The 20,004-nt window shown below is 39.1% G+C and overlaps 1 protein-coding gene across 1 annotated transcript; it reads left to right on the top strand.

The window, feature by feature from the left end:
• The first annotated feature begins 58 nt into the window (after positions 1-58).
• Positions 59-2,149, top strand: UQCRFS1 (ubiquinol-cytochrome c reductase, Rieske iron-sulfur polypeptide 1). The gene is made up of 2 exons (XM_065848652.2): positions 59-332; positions 1,354-2,149. The coding sequence occupies exons 1-2, from the start codon at positions 122-124 to the stop codon at positions 1,962-1,964; spliced, it is 822 nt and encodes a 273-aa protein (XP_065704724.1). The 5' UTR covers positions 59-121; the 3' UTR covers positions 1,965-2,149.
• Positions 2,150-20,004: the final 17,855 nt, after the last annotated feature.

The raw sequence follows: 20,004 nt of genomic DNA, 5'->3' as shown, positions 1-20,004 counted from the left end.
CACCCAGCGGCGCTGCCGTGACGTCTCTACAGCGCGACGACGTGACGTCAGCGCGCATGCGCACTGCCGCACCACCGGGAAGGTCGCAGCTGTGACCGGCGCCGCTGCCGCTGTCACCGCCATGTTGTCCGTTGCCGCCCGCTCCGGGCCGTTCGCGCCCTACCTGTCGGCCGCGGCGCACGCCGTGCCCGGCCCGCTGAAGCCGCTGGCGCCGGCGGTGGCGCGTCGGGCCGAGAAGGTGCCGCTGGAACTGAAGCGGCCTCTGCTCTGCCGGGAGTCGATGAGCGGCCGGTCGGCCCGGGGAGGCCTCGTCGCCGCCGCCAGCCTTAACGGTGCGGGCCGGGGGGCGGGCCGGGCTCTGGGGGAGCCGCTTGGGCGGGGGTGGTCGGCGGCCGCATCTCCCTCGGCTCAGCGGGCGGGAGTTGGGCCGGGGGCGCGGGCGGGGGGTCCCGGGGCACCGCATGGATGGGGCCCGCCGGTGCTGCCGCCTCCGTCAGCGCTTCTCGGGCACGGCCCGGCCGGAGTTCACGGGACTCACCGCAGCGGCTGGAGAGCGTGTCCTCGGGGTCGGTGTCCGGCCTGGTAGGCTGGGAGAAGTAGAGTCCCACGTTAGTTGAGGCGTTCTGACTTTTACCTTTTTTTAAAAATAGTTGATGCAGTATTTGAGTCCAGGCTGTGCTCATGATGATAACATGAGTTATGACTATAGATCTAAGGGCACCTGAAAGGCTGCTTCCTTGTGATGACTTTTGGGTGGATATTGATTTTGCAGTTGGGAAGATGCAAGTAAATTCTATTTAGTTCAGTAGTAGATTTAACTGAGTGGCATCAAAGCAGAGAGGTGCAGTAAGAACACAGTGCGTTTTACAGTTCCAAGCAAACAGCTCAAACAGGAGACTATGTCAAAACCATCACTGTTTCCTCGTTTAGAATTCCTTTATCCCTGCCCCTGCCATCCCATTCATGCAGTATTCAGAAAAGCATCAGCCACGTCAATTTCCACCCAAGTTGTTCTTGCAGAACTGACTTCTGGCCAAAGGGTGGTGGTTCTCCCTGAAATGCAAATCAGTCCAGCCCGTTATTACTGAGGAGTTTGGCTTTGTGTGTGTGTTCTTTCAGCACTTGGAAATTGCATCTTTTCACTTGCCCTCAAAGGTGTTTTGCTGACCGTGTAACAGGATAGCAAGTACTAACTGAGATACTAGAAACATGTATAATTACTGGAATGCTACCCAGACATTGCAATAGCTTTTACCCATTATTCCAAAAATGCTATTTGAAAGGTATAACTTAAAATACCATCATATTTTTTTTACCTGAAAGCATTGTTGTTTCATATTCTTTTTCTTGCAGCACCTGCCAGCGTTCGTTGCGTCCATAATGATGTCGCGGTACCCGACTTCTCTGCCTATCGTCGTCAAGAAGTGCTTGATTCCACCACGTCTTCTCAAAGCAGCAGTGAAGCCAGAAAAGGGTTTTCTTACCTGTTAACTGCAACGACATGTGTGGCAACTGCATATGCTGCCAAGAGCGTTGTCACCCAGTTTATTTCCAGCCTGAGTGCCTCTGCTGACGTGCTAGCATTGTCTAAGATTGAGATCAAGTTATCTGACATTCCAGAAGGCAAGAACATGGCTTTCAAGTGGAGAGGGAAGCCCCTTTTTGTGCGTCACAGAACCCAGGCAGAGATTACTCAGGAAGCTGAAGTCGATGTGTCTAAACTGAGGGATCCTCAGCATGACTTAGACAGAGTAAAGAAACCAGAATGGGTCATACTAGTAGGTGTCTGCACTCATCTTGGTTGTGTGCCCATTGCTAACTCCGGAGATTTTGGCGGTTATTACTGCCCTTGCCATGGCTCCCATTACGATGCCTCTGGCAGAATCAGGAAAGGTCCCGCTCCCTATAACCTTGAGGTCCCGACTTACCAGTTTGTTGGTGATGATACCGTTGTTGTTGGCTGAATAATGAGGTGCTCACTTTTGTGTTCCTGTGAATGTACACTGAGACTCTGGAATACTGTAAAGCCAGATGATCCTGAAAACATATTAGCTGTCTAGATTCTCAACCAGAAGTATGTTCGAATACTTCCCTGTGTTCAATTTTAATAAAAACTTAAGAGTGAGCACTTTTTCCTGACTTACAACAATGTGTATTTATTTGTGTACTAACTTCTAGTGTGCTAGTTAAAGAGATATTACAGCAGACCCAGAGTGGTTTATGGAGCCCTCCTGCAGGGCTGCTGATTCAAGACAGACACTGAACTACAAAGCCATTGTTTCCTTAATACCACATATTTTCTTGTTTTTTGTGTGGTTTTTGTTTGTTTGTTTGTTTTTGTTTTGTGTTGTGTTTTTGTTTTTTTTTTTTTTGTTTTTTTTTTTTTTTTTTACTTCATTATAGGAAGAAAAAAAGATATAAAAAGTTCTCACTAGGAACTTCTAACAGTGTTTGGCATAAGTTTCAATATAGAATCCTATGAGATGTAATCCTTCCAGTGTATATTTTTTTTGTTTGCTTATTTTCAAAGGAAGTGAAGGAAAAAGTAAATAAAAACATACCTAGAAAGAAAACTCTGACATTGTTCAGAAGCAGTTTATAATTGTTTACCTAGAATGGTAGCAATTTAATTTTCTGATGATGTGGACAAAAATCAGCGTGTCATGTTAGAATTACAACATGATTTTACTTGCAGATAAGGCATGATATTACACATATATAAACATCAGAGCAGGTGCTTAGGACACTGGTAAATTTGTGATACTTTTCCAAAATAAGTTGAGAAAAAAGTAAAATCTAAGTTTTATGGTCCACTGAGCCTGGACTAATCTCTAATGTTAGGTGTAGCAAAAGGTGGTGTCGTCATCAGACTCTGTGTGAAAATCATAGGCTAAGCTCAACAAAGGCCAAAACTTTGAAACCTCTTACCTTGATGCTGACTCTGAAGGCACAGACAAACAAATGCATCCCAAAATAGATCTTTTAACCAGTATTGGTCCTACCAGTACAAAACAAAACAATTAATTGCTGATAGTACCTGAGGAGAAACAAGGTTTGCTGTTTCCAGAACAAAAGAATATTGATACATATAGCTCACCTGTTCTCAGATAATTCAGTAAAAACAAAGATGACTACTACAGAAGTTCTTGAGTGTACATTTTACACCATTACATAAATTGGAGCTCTGCACTTTATCACTATGTCCACAGGGCAGTTTCTGAGTTGACAACACAGCAAAAGCTGGAGTAGTTATGTCACAGCTGCACTTAAAGGGTTGCACATAAAATTACTTGCACAGAATAAGCCGCTACTTAGAATACATCAAACTGCCTTGATCAAATGTTACCAATCTACAGCTAATGCAGCACCATGACACTGAATGCATTTGAGGACAAAACTGCAGCTTTTACTGTAAACACAGCAGTGCCTCTTTCTCACCAGACTAATGACATAACAGTTAAAGAAGTTGACGTATTATTCTTGGGCAATGCAGATGGGATAGTCTCCATCCTCTCTTCAGTTAAAGGCTTTGTACTTTTAAAGTGGCAAAAAGTCACTCATAATGGGCCAAGTGTGCCTTAGAAAAGAATTAGGATTTACTAGAATTCGAGAAATAAATTACCAGGCTCAACTATCCAAAACTACTCACAGTTTGTGCAAGCACAGGCACAAATTAAAAAACCATAAAATTTAATCTGAACACATTAAAATACTATTTTACAGTGAAGGCTGTTGAACGCTGGAATAGATCGCCTGGAGAGGTGGTAGAGTATCCATGGAGATATTCAAATCCAACTGGACAGCTCTGAGCAACCCTGCTTGCGTAAGGGCATTGGACAAGATCAGCCCAAGAGGTCCCTTCCAACAGTGACGCTGTGATTTGCAAGGAATAATGTCCGATTACTGTATTGTCTGAGACAAGAAGGCCCAAACTCCCTAAGGGGAAGCGTGACTCCAGCAAGGGTAAACCTTCACACAGTGATGTGCTGGTTGCCAGTAATGAGCTCATAATTACCTTGTGGGCTAAGATGTCCTTGGAAGGAGCTCTCAGCACTGCCACTAATTACAGACATTACCACCGTACAAATGGGTAACGTTACCCTTTCATGGCTAGCGAGCCCAAAGGGGCTGGAAGTACACAAAACAAGACTGTATTTTGTTAGATTCTGCACATTCATTGTATCCCTAAGAAGCAATCACTTACTGGGCTTTACAACATCTGTACATTTCCACTTTGACTTCCTCCACTCTAGGAGTCTTATCAGGGCATATTCTCAGCTTTGGATCCTTTTCACTTGAACTGTTTGTCAGTGCAAACAAAAAACAACCTCAGAGATTTCACAGAGCTAACAGGGCACCTTTCCCCTTCCAAAAATGTATGAAGCCCCACTTTTCCCTTCTTCACAACTGAGGTTTCCTGACGTTCCTCAGCAGCAAAGCACAAGCCTGTGCCACAGAGCAGAGCCTCGTGCCTGCCCTTCATCTGCGCCTCTTCCATAGGAAGCAGCAGCCCTGTCTGTTTCTTCTCAGCTAGCTACTTTTTCTCCTTTAGAACTAAACAGTCTTTATGAAGTTGCTGAACAGAGTTCATGTTTATTTAATAAAAAGCTCTTCAGATAAGGGGAATAAAGATACCAAAAATCAAAACATAATTTTTAATATTTGACATTTCAAAAGCTTTGTCTTTCATTTTCTGCATCTTTAGAAGAGAGGCAATGTTTTTAATGCTTACTGCTATCAAAGGGATAATTAGTGCAGAGACTCTACATGAAAATTCAGAATATTAAGTAATTTTCATGGCTAATGAAGTGGGGTTTTTTTAACCCTTCTGATTTGTTAGGTCCACTTGTCAGAAGTAAAGACAGTTTCCCACACAGCCTCTGTAGAGTCATGATGTACATGCAAACCAAACGAGGCAGCATCCTCAGGGGCCATGCTGCACAGCTGCAGTTATCAAGGACACTCTTGCCACTGATCACCAAAAACCATAAAAATCCATATGAAAAAGAAATTCTCTGAAGAGGGTTCCTGAGCAGTTCAAGTGTATCTGAGGAACACAGTAGCCAGTTCCCCAGTTAAAGGAGCAAGCAATACATTTCTTGTCAACCAAAGTGACAAGTGACAGAACAATAATGACCCTTCTTCAACCTTGAAAAAAGTATATAACATATAGATGGAAGGAGAGATTTTAAAGCTATTGAAGCCTAGGTGTCCTCCATAGATAAGATTTTCTCAGCTACCGACAGATGACACTTATTTTACGTATTAAGTGCTTTTATCCTTCACAGAGCTGGTAGCACTGTTCATTATTCAAATGATTCACATTCTAAGACAATTTTTGGTTATGTATGGTGTTGGGAAGCTCTGGCTGTGATCTGTATTAACTGTGCCAGATTTTCTGCTTTCAAGTAATTTCCTAGTGTTTCAGTACTAGTTCTGAAGAGACAGCTAAATGAAAAATACCTTTCATGTTAATAATGCAGGCAATCCTGTCTCTGAAGGACTTCAGCACTTCACGCCCAATAAAGTCTGGCTGTTTTGCTGACCAGTATACGTTTTGCAATCACCATGAAAATCCAAATTTTCTCTCATCATAACTTTTTAAAAATATGCCATTTACACAAGCTCAGATCAAAAGTATCTGCTAATTAATCTGGGGACCTGCTTTGATATACATAGAATCCGGTGGCGTTCAGGGTGGTTCCCCAGGATGTAACACCCAGTATATTCAGAATAGAGTTCCCAGTGATTCGGCTACCATTAAAAGTATTTGACAGTCCCGTAAATCACAATCTTAAGTTGGAAGAGGAGACAGAAACATGACAACCATCTGCAAACAGCTAAAGGAATTGCAACATCACAGAGGAACCACAGCACAAGCAGGGGTACATCTCACACCTCTGGAGTGTCATTGCACAGCATCCTCCCTTTTCCTGCAAGCTGGGAATTCACTGCTATGCAACTACAGCAGCAAATGGAGAGGGACCAGCTTCCAAGAATTACTTTTGTCAAAAAAACAACCAGTTAGTTAGAAATGTAATATGCCACACTTGACAAATTATTTAGCGTAATTGTGACATTGTGTCATGTATTGTGTAATTAGAAGGACATGTACACAAAATGATGTCATGTAAAACCTACAAGGAAATACTGACCTCAACATTTGAAAAGTTTTATATCTCGGATGTGGTTTCAGCTCTTCAAATTATACCATTTCATTGTGCTTCTGGAGAAAAACAAACAAAATACATATATGTTCTGCTTGTAAATTTGGTTATCTACTCCAAAGATAAAATTACCCTGTTTCTGCATTCCCATACTCCACCTGGGAATCAAAGAGGCAAAACACAACAACATAGAGTGCTCCAGCAGATAATACTGTACACGCTCCCTAAGCACATACAACTGGAGCCTGGCAGGCTCACCCTTCCAGTCCCTGGATTTGTTCTGCAGGCCTGCCCGTGAGATGAGTCTGTGCCAGGATGCAGACAAGCAGAGCCAGAGCCACAGGGGCACAGGGCACATCCTGAATCTGGTATTTCTGAAATCTTTAAGCTGCAGAATACCTGTCATTCAGTTATCCTAATCCAAGCTGCCATCAGACCCCAAAATCTTCAGGGTTGAACTAGAGCCTACAAACCTTCTCAGCTTTGGTTCCTGTAACTACAGAAAAGTCCAACAGAAAATTTTCAAGATGCAAGTAGTACAAGCTTATTCACTACTTAAAAAAAAAAAAAGGTAAAATAACTCAAACAGATTCCTAGAATTAAGCAGTATTAACCGGAGACTGCAATGTGGCCTGACATAATGCTGAAATGCTGATATTTGGACATATTGAGCCAGAATTCTGTCTGACACCAGCTTTACAATAGAAGTGTCATTCATTTCAGGGACTCCATTTCAATTTCAGCAGGTAGCAGTCAGTGAAAATATAAAACCATTGTGTCCAACCTATTTGGTGAAAAACCCACATCCTACATGCATGCAAATATTAATTCTAATGTATAATTTTCTTTGTTCCTCATCAAAAAAGGAAACTGTTAGATTGCTTTCTCCCTCTCTGTTTCAAATGGATTCAGACAAAACAAAGCTCCTGGAGTTGAAGCAAGTGGACAAGTAGAAAAAATGGTGTGTTACCCATGTTGCAACAGGCTCAGGACACTGGAACGTGTATATGGTTCACCTGAGGCACCCAGTTCTGCCAGATGAAGTTAAAGACCAGCCCTACAGAAAGATACTGAGATTTTTGAGTCTGGCTTCGGTACCATAAGGCCCCCGAAGAAGAGTCTTTCATCAGCTGCTGAGGAAGCCAGGTTTGGGTCAGTGGGTAGGGTGGACACTTGGAGCTGGTAGTGAAACCATTCCTTTAACTTCACACGTTTACTCTGAATGAGCATCCCCAGCAGATGACCAGAGTCTGTATGGTGTGTTCTGAGACCATGCTGCGAGAAACAAGGGCAATAACTAAGAAATGTTAACCAGCAACTATATTTAACATTACTTAGCCTTAGATACTTGCATTATAAAGGGAGAATTTGTATTTTCCACATACCTAGAAATTTAGCAAAACGATCAGCCATAAAATCAGCTACAACTGAGAAGTCAGACAAAATGGATAAACTCCTCCTAGTGAAGAGGGAAATGTCATCAAGAGAAACATGGTTTCAGAAAAGAGTTTGGTCATGCTTCCATCTCCCAGCCCCAGATGCTACTAATACTTTTGCCTTGAGGCACATGTTATCAAATCCTGGATTGGTAAGAAGCGACACAGCCAGGTGCAATTTCCTCATTTCTGCACCTACGGGATGTATTGCAATCATTTGTTGACAGTGTTTGCAATGGGAGGAGGAAGAGTGGGCACTGAGGACTTCAACAGGCTCACTGTATTTAGAAAATTTGTGTAGGAATTTTAAGAGGACAACAGCTATGACATAACACACAACGCAGTCCCTTAGGTAAACAGTTATACAAATACTACCTCTTCAAAATTAATCATGCTTCAGTTTATTAAGCCTTAATTCAGTTTTTGTGCATGATAAAATTAAAAATAAAGCTGTAATCCTATTTGTAAGCAGCTGGTATACTATAAGGTGATAAGTAATAGCCTCTGTGGATTTATCAAGAACAAATCACATCAATACAATCACATTTGTTGCTACAATAGGATAACAGGCCTTGGAAACAGGGGGTTATCAGCAGCAGTTACCAAACTTTTAAGTAAGATTTTTACACCACCCTCATAAGACATTCTCATGTCTACTAAGAAATCTGCTCAAAGTGGAAGTATTGCAGAGGACAACTGCTTCAAAACCAGTCCTTACAGATGAACCACCAGATGTGAAAGATGTGAAACAGCATTACCTGAAGATGATGTGTAGATTGACGTGCTTTATTTTAAAGAAAATTGTGGCCCAACTGGAGTATCCAGAAGACTGCAACTATGCTGAAATTTACATATGACTGAAATGTAACTGTAGAATATTTAATAGTTAAGAATAGTTCAGGATTAGATACCTGAAGAGGGATGTGGAACGTCCACACTGGAAATTGTGAAGAACAGTCGTCAGTAGCAGCTCAGGCATAACTGATGGGGCTTTGGGGACCTTCCGAGATGGCTTCCAGCTGTGCACCTCTGTGAATGTATGAAAACAGAGAAATTAATAGTTTGCAACATTTTTAATGCCTGTTACCTTTGAAGATCAAAATCTGTGGTGATGTTATGTTAAAATTAATGGTATTCTTGATAAAGAAATAGGGTAAGATGAGGAATCTTTATGCTGAGGGACTGGACAAATTAAAAGCAAATTAAATGACCTATTACAAAACTCTCCTCTGGTCAGGAAGCTGCAAGAATGTTTGAGGGAAATATTACTCAATGCATGCTTTACTCTTGCATCCTTAGTCGCTGCTTATAGCCACTGTTAGATAGGATACTGAGCTATATGGATTTTCTGTTTGGCTCAATAGAGTTGTTTTTATATCTTTTAACATCCTGCATCAACTACGACCAGCACCTAACAAAATGCAAGAGACAAACAACAGATTACAACTCAGCTTGCTTAAAGAAATCACACAAATATCAGGGTTTATTGTCCTATAGCAATAAGCAACCAATTTGTGTCACGACTGTGGTATATTTTCTTCATGAACTATTTAGCATTACAACGTTTTAATAACCTCAGGACATTAATTATGACATTCCCTTGTTCCAGCAATGCATATATTCAAAATGTAATGTACCATATTGTCTACTACATGCACTTTTTTTTCAGCATTATCAATTTAAAATAATAAATTGTTGAATTAAACTACATTAGAAGCACGTATGTTACTTGGTTTTACAGGAGCTAGAAATGCAAGACAGGGCAGATAGTCTCTTCTGTCTATAAACAGCACTAGAATTAGTAACTTCTACATTTAACAATATTACATAGTACTGATGGCTGATGTCTTTTGTCAGACAGTTACAGAATTAGCAACTGTACAATGACTTTGTCCTCTCCCATGCCAAACAGAAGTTACACGCCCAGAGGCAGAGCTGGGATCAGAAGATAAACTGGTCTTGCTTCAGGTCTTGCCACGAGCCTGTGTTTGAGTTATCTTTGCTAAAAAACTCTATAGTAAAAATCACCAATATGCAGATACCTCTGTGCAATTTTCTGCAAGCAATCTAATAGCAGTGTCAGACAGAATTGGTTTAATCCCACCATGTGACATGGTAACAGAACTCCAAATTTTCCTCTGTGAACAGCCATATAATTTGCAAGTAATTGCAATACATGTCAGCCTCTAATTCCTATCACAAATAAAATGTGCCAGCTCCCTGCAGAGATCTATTGGTTTGTACAGCCCTAGGACAATCAAAAGAGCTATTGAGAAATGCACAATTTCTTAGCAGGTACATGTATGGAAATTTAATGGTTAAAAAAGGATACTTAAAAACATAATGTAAGCCACTTGAATATATGTCTCAAGAGGACAGGCTTTGTGTGTACAGTAATTATCCTTCCTTGTCTACATTTGAAGAAGCTAAATGAACAGCAAACAATTAGATGAGATAAGTTTTATCTGTGTTCGGACCAGGAGGAGGAGGATACCAAGCAGTTTTATTTGTAACCATGGCTGTTGTGTATAACTCATGTAGAGCTGGTGACTGATGACAGCACCCTTTAGGTAACAAAAACATGAGCTCTCCATTTGGAACGCCACAAGTGTGACAGAGCATTTCAGATGTCAGTCTGAACTGTCACCTGTAGGATGTCACCCCTACAAACAGAACAGCCCATCAGTAGTGACAGGCTACAGCTGGGTTTTTCCCCTTTATTTTCAGTTCCAACTGAACTGTAATTTTGAATTAAGTACTAAAATACCAGGAGTTTAGTAGCCTTTCTAGCAATTTGCCTGGAATTGTATATATCCCAAAGGTGAAAAGTACACTGAGGTATTGTGCAAGCTACAATTTAATACGCACAACAAGATGTGGCTCATAGATTTCCCATGAAGTACCTACAGCAGCATGCCAATTCTGACCCAGCAATTATTCTTTCCCTATAACAACATCAATTTTGACTCCCTGATAAAAAGACTGCATATTTAGGTCAATGTGATTTTCTTTTTACACTTGTAATTTGCTTTGATTTAGATGTTTTTATTTGGACTTTAATGTTTCCACAAGCAGAAGCCACTATTTACTCTTCTCTGCCATTCTTTTAATACCTCTGTTTCAGACCACAGTACAAAAGAAAGATATCTCTCTCCAAGCCACTCTACTTGACACTGATTAGAAAGATGAGTAACTGCTTCAAAACATTTGTGTTGCTTCTAACTAAACAAAATATTGGTGTTAGCTCCTAAGGCATACCTGACATTGTATGTCTGATAGACTGTTACGTTATAGTACAAGAAAAAAATCTACATATATTTTTATATACAAATGAGTATATGTCAGACTCTTAGAATGTAATAATTTAATCTTTACTAGAGTATTTTATAGATCAGCTTTTAGAAGGCTGGACATTCATCCAATAATTGTTTTTAGGCCATAATCACAGTGCCACTCAGCTTGTCCTGCTCACCTTTCTTAGCCTCCTGGAAGAGTTGTTTGTGATCATTTCATTTAAGTGAATGTGACAAAGATCTCCTCACCTTGTGCCAATCATTTTTCAGAAGCATTTGTTTTTGAAGACAGTTTCCTATTTTGACAGATAAGCTGTCCTTACTTATAATTCATATCAATAGATATAGGCTGTTCTTACATACAGTCTATAAATCACCAACATTTCCCAGCCTGAATTTCTTGTCATCCCTAAGCTGCTCTACTGAGGTCACTAAAGATTGCTATTGCCAGTGCTATTTATCTTCCAAATTTTTTTCTCCTCTCTACCTATTCAGTTCATTTCATTTCCCGGGCAAACATACTTCCACTTACACCAGCAGGTCACCAACACTGCAGCAGGTATCACATCCATCAGCTTTTCCCATAGACAGCAGTGATGCTCCACAGGCTCTGCACAGTGAGGGCCCTTACAAAATCTGGGCCTTTCAGTTGCACTCATAACCCCAGTGAAAAACACAAGGACTGATCAACTGCGTAGGTTAAAAGAAGTCTAGAAGATTAGCAAAAAAAATCATGGAGTCATGGTCTATCTTGTGCTCATGGATTAGGCGAGGCTTTACATCCAGAGCCCATCAATCTAGAAATAATTGTCTTAATTAATCCAGTGTTTTTCTATGAAGAAAGCATAAATATCTTCAAAGAGATCTACAGTCAGCATGAAATAAATTGTTCCAATCAAAGCATATAGCACACAGTAGATGTATCATCCTACCGGTGCAATGGTGCCTAAATCCATCTCATTCTATGTACTAAACTGAATGGAGCTGTGGGGCTTCAGTCTCAAACGGCAACATAAATGCACCACAAACACTAATGAGCTACAATTTCCTGATTACCAAAGCCGCTCTGCAAACAGCGTAGACAGAATCACAGCCTCTGTACCTTTGGTGGAGAAGATTTTGCAACCTGCAAATAAAAATTTCTTGAATCTGTGACTACATTTCTTCCCATCATGGTTGGCATATTTAAGCCATTTTCCCTCCCATTTACCTTCTACAAAGCTCAGATACAGCAGAAATTGCCTCATTCTGTGGTTTTAGCTGTCTTTCATTCATGTCACGTCTATCATCAGTGTGTTTCTGCCAGGTGAGATATGATCTATTAACATTTTTTGGTAGCTTCTTGTGTGCTGCTTTTTCACTGTCTTTACCCAAGTGAGCTTTAAGGGAATGTTGGTTTTTTTTTCCAGAGATTTGTATTTATTTGGACAATACAAAACAGTTCTCTCCATTTTCTTCTATAATTAGTTTTATCAGTACCAGTTTGTTCTTCATGAGAGAAAAAAAGAATCTAAACACTGCACATATGTGGTCTCTATCTTATATTCTTTAGTCTTAGTTGCAAAGCCTTTCTTGTTTTCTGTGCAGCTTTTGGAAATATCTACATTTATCTGTTGATATTTCTATTTTGAAATAAATTACAACAGTTAAATAATACTGAAGTCCTCGACTAGAACTATCTTTAGCAACTCATTTAACTAATGTTTATAAAAACACTTTCATCTAAGGATCTTAAATACTGCTATTATCATTATCTTCTAAGCTGCGTCCCAGTTGCACTGCAGCATGTATTCCTGAATGAGACCCTGCTTTGAAGTCTTTAAACTACACAAGAAAGTCATAGATTTGGGATGTTTTTGACAACTAATCGTAGTTTTTGATAAAACTCTTCCAACTCTGTAAGAACATAAGTCTCAGTGTTTTCATTATTCTTGGTTCATATTTTATTTTGGCCAAGATTAGTTTGTCACTCACTTGTCTTCAATCTCTGACTCTCCAGTAATGTCCTTCAGTGCAACCACAGAAACCCCTCTACATGCACCATAATTTATTTCTGTTTCACTTATATACTAATCTTTGATACATCCAACTCATTCTGCCAAATAGTTATACTTGTACATAATATTTTTCAGATGTGTTGGTTTAAAGTCACAATTTCTTTTGGCTGTCAAAGGTAATTTAGGTGTGACATATCTACTATTTAGGCACAACTCTGGGTACTGTAGAGAAGCTCTTGTCCTTTCCCCTGTGAAGATTTTAACCCCAGCAGAATGACACTGTTGGATAAGGAATAGTAATACTCAGAACACAATTAGTGGCTGAACAGCATGGGTAACTTGCAAAGCTAATTAAAGCAATGTAGTCCACCACTAGGCAGCTCAATATACAGGTTATAGCAGTTCATATGCTCTTCCTACTGGGCCAAAACATTTGATCAGTGATTGACCTGAATTTAAATTCTTTTAAACTCATGTTCCATGCAGTACAAATCAGAGGAGACGAGTATAGCCAGAAGAGTAATTTACAGAAATCTTAAGGACATATGTTAGAAGTAGGCTACATCTTCTGCCAGTAGTACTTCACAACCATCCCCTTTCTCAGCTTGTAAATTGTAATTGTCTCCCCACAAAGAGAAGGAGAATAAGTGGGTGGAAAGATGCTCAGAAAGCATTTTACAGCTCTGCAACTGCATAGGAACCTGATTAACACTGCTCAAAACACTGCTCTTCTAAACACATTTAAAGGAGCAGAGGGGAACTTTCTGGTTTCAGGATGAAGCATGTCTGACATAACACAGATGTTGTTCAGCTACTGGTTAAATCTTTCCAATGCACCATTTAGATCATCTCCAAAATTAACAACAAATAAAAAGGCAAAGAAAGAATAAAAAACATCCAGAGAAATCATTAAACAGCAAATGTAAAGGAAAAGAAACACCAATTACACGCAGTATAATTGCTTCAGGATGTGTGGAAGGCAGAAAAATACAGGTAATTTAACAAGTGGAATAGAAAATTCATAGAGGAAGTTCCATCTGTGGCTTTTGAACACAAGGCTTCAGGCTCAGTCTCCGGTTCAAGAGAAACCTACAGCAGATGAAGCTACAACTGCAAACCCAGAGGAAGGACAACTCTAGTCCTGCTCTTTCCAGAAGTATTCGCCACTGGTTGATGCTGTAAACAGGGTGGGTCAGCTGTGATCCCATACAGTATTTCTTATACTCTCAGGAAAGCAAGGAGCTCAGTGGCACTGGTAACTATCTTTCTCCGTAGCAATAATCTGCCCTTCATTTTATGATATCTGTGATGAAACAACAGACTTCTGCAGATTTGTTTAGTGCTCTTCATATAAAGCACCCTATATATCATGGGCAACAGTTACCGGTAATGTTATTGTTATTATTATTACTGTAGGGAAGATCTTAGCGTAAAAAACGTTTATAGAGCCAAGGCTTATACAGGCTGATTTCACATTGCAACACCTACACTGAAATACTCCACTGAGTAGAAGAACACGATAATTCTAAGATACGCCGAATACAGAGGTTTGAATAGCAACTATAATGGCTCCCTCACAGCCAAGCCAATTCCAGAGCAAATATATAGTTCACATTTCATCTCCCAAATGAGACAGGAAAAGGCCAGTAAGAACATTCATCATAAGCAAAAAGGTTTAAAACTTGAATGTAGACTTTTAAAACTTGCATATATTTTAGATTATTGGTACTTCACTGCTCTGTAATGAAAGCAATGGTCAATAAATATCTCTGGGCAAGATAAGGATGATCTCTGATATACCCAATAGCTAGGAAGAATATCAGCATAGGATACTATTTGGGTATGCATCAATTCTTCATTTTTACTGTGCTCTTTGGCTAGTGTTCTGATCCCTGTCACCCCAAGTACCACAGGTAGTAGTATCCAAAGCATCACAAACTTCTCTGAATTTTTCCAAATTTTAACTGCAGTAATGAGATCGGGTTGTACCCATCATGGTTTACGTTAACGTCTTCAAGGTACTCCTTTTTAAACAGAGGCGGTCTATAGCCAACATGCAGCCTTTAATCAAAGTAGCAAGAAAATAATGCGCTCATTTGCTTAATAACATTTGTTGTTGATGTTACATACGGATACAGCATTTCATTACAGAATTATTTAAGTTAAGTCAATACATTATAGAAGCTACTTATGAAAATTATCGAATAAACTTTGGACCAAGCCCACAGTTCAGCACTAACCTCCAGATTAAGTGGGAACAAGGCTTCATCTGGTAATACAAATTTGTAGGAACTGGTCCAGTGTTTTGAAAATATTTTGAAAGTATTTTTTTAAACCATTCATTATTTCATCAAGCCTATTTACCTTAGAACAATTATCTGCTTATTTAAATCTTCTTAATACAGTTAGCATTCTTCAAGCATTTATGAAAAAAAAAAGTAAGCTATCTGTTCCCATAAATAATATATTAATTAAATTTTCTTCACACAAAATAGTTAATTCTTAACAGTAACACTGCATTATAAAACAATTTCTAATAAAATATGCTCTAATTATAATTGCAAAGCTCACATTATTTTTGAAACTTGTGTTGGCTTTTAGATAGATTATAATAAAAGTAAATTACTGTATGTTTTAATAACAGTTGTCAAATAAAGCCATAATGCCCAACTGATGACTAAACACAATGTGTAATTCCCCATAAAAGCTAATTGACAATTGATTTTCTTAAATACCAAAAGAATACATCATGATTAACACTATTACAATTAAATCCAAAGGAATTAGAGAAGATTTCTCTCTAATTGAGCATTTCTCCAAATATTAGACCTACTGAAAAGAATAACAATGTATGTTAGAAACACAGCATCATCTTCCCTCAGAATATGAATTACAAAGATGTAATCAAGGGGCTTGGTGCTTTTTTGTAGGTGCATCATAGTTTATATGCACAGTAGCAGCACGACATGTTGCTCTCTTAGTACTCAAACTCTGTCAACACCCTTAGCTCTGGGATTATCATCTCACTGACTGTGAATCCTCTACTAGATTTGCTCTCCTAAAGAAAATTTAGGGGAAAACAAACAAACAGACAGAAGGAAATGGTAACATTGTGGAAAACAAACATGATGAAACCAACAGAAGCAGACAGATGATATAATTTTTAAAGGTAGTTGATGTGACAGCCTCAGCTGCCCTCTGCACGCAGTGGGTGGATGTTGTGGTGAAAGGGACCCAACAGGGCACATGGCCTCTGGGGCTTGGAACGAAGCTGTGGGGCTCTGCAAGTGTGCTGGTACCCAGAACAAAGCAAGGTAAATGAAATGGAAGCTAATGAGGGAGACAGCTAAAGACCCCCTCTGCCCTAAAAAGTGGATGATTGGAGCAATAAATTTTTCCATTACATATTAAATACGAAACAAGAAAGCCAGTGAGCGTGATTATCATGTATCAACTTGTCTAAGGAACTTTAAGCAGTAATTAAAATAAAAAGACATTTTCTTCCCCTGGAGAATTTTCAGCGTACAGCTCCCCGTGTTGTGGTGGTGTGCAATTCATGTCCTTCGCCACACTTCAGTAGGGTTCTCATGGGAAACTTTTGAAAGTTGTCGCTGTGGGATATATCAGAAGGTACAAGTAACACAGAGTAGAATATAATAAAAAGGTGAAAGGCTATTGCTGTATGAGCACATGGCAATTTAAATTAGTTATGGGCACTCAAGAGTGCTCTGTACAGCCCAGAGAACTTGCAGCCCAAGGGTACGGTGATAACAGCCTGGCTTTTAAGCTGCTTTAGCTTCTTTTTAATGCTTCAATACAAGAGGAGCTGCCAGTGTCATTTGGACAGCCCCTGTTCTATCCAAAATACTCAGATCATCCCTTGTATTTAAGTACAAATCTTTTGCTTTATACTTTTTTACGGTGTGCATGTCATTCCCAGCTATTGCAATGTCAAATTCTTTTCTATGGTACCAGATTTTTTTACTTTCTTGATTAAAACTAAAACTAAATAAGAAAGGATGTTGCTTGTATTACTAAAAAGAGAAAATAAAAAAAAAAAAAAAGGTAAATGAGATAGTTCTGTGCTTCCATGGCAACATAGAAATTGTAAGCTGAGTGATATAAACTAGAGCAGTTTTGAGAGAGATGTCTAAGTTCAGTGCAACTATATAAAGAGGAATATAAAGTCAGTTAACAGTCTTAACCTAATTAATCCATCTGCATTTACTATGGTTTTACCATGTACGAAGAAGTAAACTACAGTTTTAAAATAACATTTGTTTTCCTTGCACTCAGAAACAATGATATCCATTTAATAAAAGAAAAAGGTATTAACTTTTTTTTTCCCATGCTTTTCATACCTGACACATTATGAAGCAGACTAACCCTGCAGAGCTGGGTCTAGGAATTCCTGTAGTTTGTGTACTCCCAGCTCACCTGGACTGAATAACAGAAATGCTTTCACCAAAGAAGAAACACTATTCCCAGCCCACAATTCTCTTCCCTGATGTCTAGAAGACTCATACTAGAAAGCCAGGTTTCCCTAAGAAATTGGCTTAAGCTACCAATATTAAGGCAACCATCATCACAAAGCCATGATCCTTGAATCCAAACTCCAAGCCTTAATTTGATTCCCAGCGCAATGGTTTAGGCTTCCTGGCTCCCCAGCGGCTCCAGCGGATTACACTGGATCACAGAGCTAAGTCAAGCTGGTCAGAGCCTTGAAACCATATTCTACATTACTATATACAAACACACCCATCAATAAGTGATGTGTAAGAAACAAAAAAAAAAAAACAAACAAAACCCAAAACAACAACAACCCAACCACACACATAAAAGCAAAACTGATAGAATAACTCCAAAGAATCCAATCTCGGCATGCAATTTTGAGATAATAGCCTAAAATGTAACAGAAAGCACACCATTGCCTGTTCAAAAGCAAGTCTGATAGGAATGCAAAATTAACAATAACATAAATGACTAATAATCCATTTCTTGTCCAATATTCTAGAATGAACATTTAGAATGGTCAAATCCTTTGGAAAATGGTACAGAGCTTTGTACAACACGCTAACTATAAAACCATAATCCTACTTACTGTTTACCATAAAACAAGAATATGAAAGCATTCGATTAAATAGAAAGCCACACGTATTGTTGTGAGCTGTACACAAGTGGCTAATGACTGCAAGACTTCAAAGACCTCCTCTCCTGATCGGGTCTGGGGAATAAAAAAATACTAAATGATCCATATTGGTTTCTCTTCTTTGTTTAAATCTGTGGTTGATGACAACTACTGAGAAATGCTAAAAAATAAAGCAAAACCAAAACACAGCACAACATCAGAATTGCTCATAGATGTCCCTGTCATAAAACAGTAGCGAAGGGAGCAATTTATTTAGTTAAAAGGCAGCTAAACACTGAAGACAACTTCCAGCCAAGTAGAATAATATTAGCTATTTAATATACCAGTCTCCACATTTCAAATGCATTACTAGGTGAAATTGGGAGAACAATGTTTTTCTTTATTTGGCACAAGGAAAAACATTCACTAAATAGCTTGCCTAGGTAGCCTTTCTGCATCCCTTTATCGGAATCGATGCATTGGTCTTGCTAGAAGTACAGTGTGATTATCCATGGACAAAACGAGAACATCTTGGGTTTACATTAAGTTGGGTGCCAACTGGAGTTTGTGTGTGTGTTTGCATTTATGCACATGAATACAGGCAGGTAGAGAAGTCGATCACTTAATACAAGCACTGCTCATGGGAGGTGAATACATGTGCAAATAGCAATTCCTGCTTTAAGGACATAGTTGCATATATTTAGAAGAGGATTGCAACCCTCTTGGAACAAAAAAAACAGTCAGACCTGCCCTGCCACATGAATCACACACATGACAGTCCACGCTCATGCTTCCACATTTAGATTTTGTTTTCATTGTTCCCTGTAGGTTTCTTCTGGCTATAATTAGAGTTAATCACATTTCAAAGTATCAAGATAATTATCTCCATGTCAAATTAACTATTTTCAAATGAAAGACTATTTCTGCTTAATTTTTCCCATCTTGAAAGCAAACCAGTAAGCCCCAGATCTTTTATGTCATTTCTTTATGAACATCAGGTTACGATAAGCTACTTTCTGAACTACTGTTTGAATGCAATTTATTTCACATAGCTTTGCATAATAAAATGGCATTTTAGATAACTTATTCAAAGGGCAGATACTAATTCTCTGAAGACTTCATTAAGTCACTCTTTTCATGTTAAATTAATGTGCCAAGTTAATTTTAGAATAAACAAACCAAGATACTTAATTGCTTTGTGATAAATCAGTATTGCTTGCTTAGAATTTTATCATTCAACTTTATATTTTGAAAATCCATGTTTTTCTGTGTGTCTCAAGAGATTTAAGTTCATACGTTTACTGGTACACACAATAATATGTATTTAATAAACTGGTAACTCCATGTGCATATGACACAGTTTTCTCTTTAATTATTATTTTGTATCCTGTGTTTTCCTAAAAGATGAATGACAGAAAGAGAGTTTTCTTGGAAGAAGTCAGTTCTAAATAAATTGATGGGGAAAAATTGAAGGATAGTGATAAACTTTGACACACTGGAACTAACCCTAAAAAATGCAGCTGCACAAAAGCAGGACAGCAAAATTCAGAACTGAAGACTCACTTTACCTCAGATTTCACAAAACCTCTCCCTTCTTCTTTTCCCCCTTTCAGTAAATGTAAAGGTGTGCTCCAAAACTCCACCATGTAAAATACCGCTAGTTGGAAACCAGTTCAACTGATATTTGAGTTTGAGCTTCAGAAAGTGGCTGTAAGTGCATGCAGTCAACCCAAAACATTACACAACCCCTGCTCCCAGTTTCAAAAGTCCTAAGACACTTTGGGTGGTTATTCCATGACTGACCCAGCAAGTGCTGCTTTCAGCCTTCATCACCGGGTGAACAAAATCACTACCTACTAAATCTGTGGTTAGAAAGACAAGTACACACTGCTGAACAGTAATTAATGCCACATCTTTAATAAGAGGGAGATTTTGACAAGCTTTACTGGTACAAAATAAGCCAGCAGTCCAGTAATGATTATT

This window comes from Patagioenas fasciata, chromosome 13 (assembly GCF_037038585.1).
Source record: "Patagioenas fasciata isolate bPatFas1 chromosome 13, bPatFas1.hap1, whole genome shotgun sequence".
Lineage (NCBI taxonomy): Eukaryota > Metazoa > Chordata > Aves > Columbiformes > Columbidae > Patagioenas > Patagioenas fasciata.
Note: the sequence above shows the minus strand (reverse complement) of the source record. Positions and strands in the feature narration are given on the sequence as shown.

Coding starts and splice junctions, on each gene's coding strand:
- UQCRFS1 (XM_065848652.2), top strand. CDS start 122: ATGTTGTCCGTTGCCGCCCGCTCCGGGCCGTTCGCGCCCTACCTGTCG. Junction 333..1,353: donor CGCCGCCGCCAGCCTTAACG/GTGCGGGCCGGG, acceptor TTTTTCTTGCAG/CACCTGCCAGCGTTCGTTGC.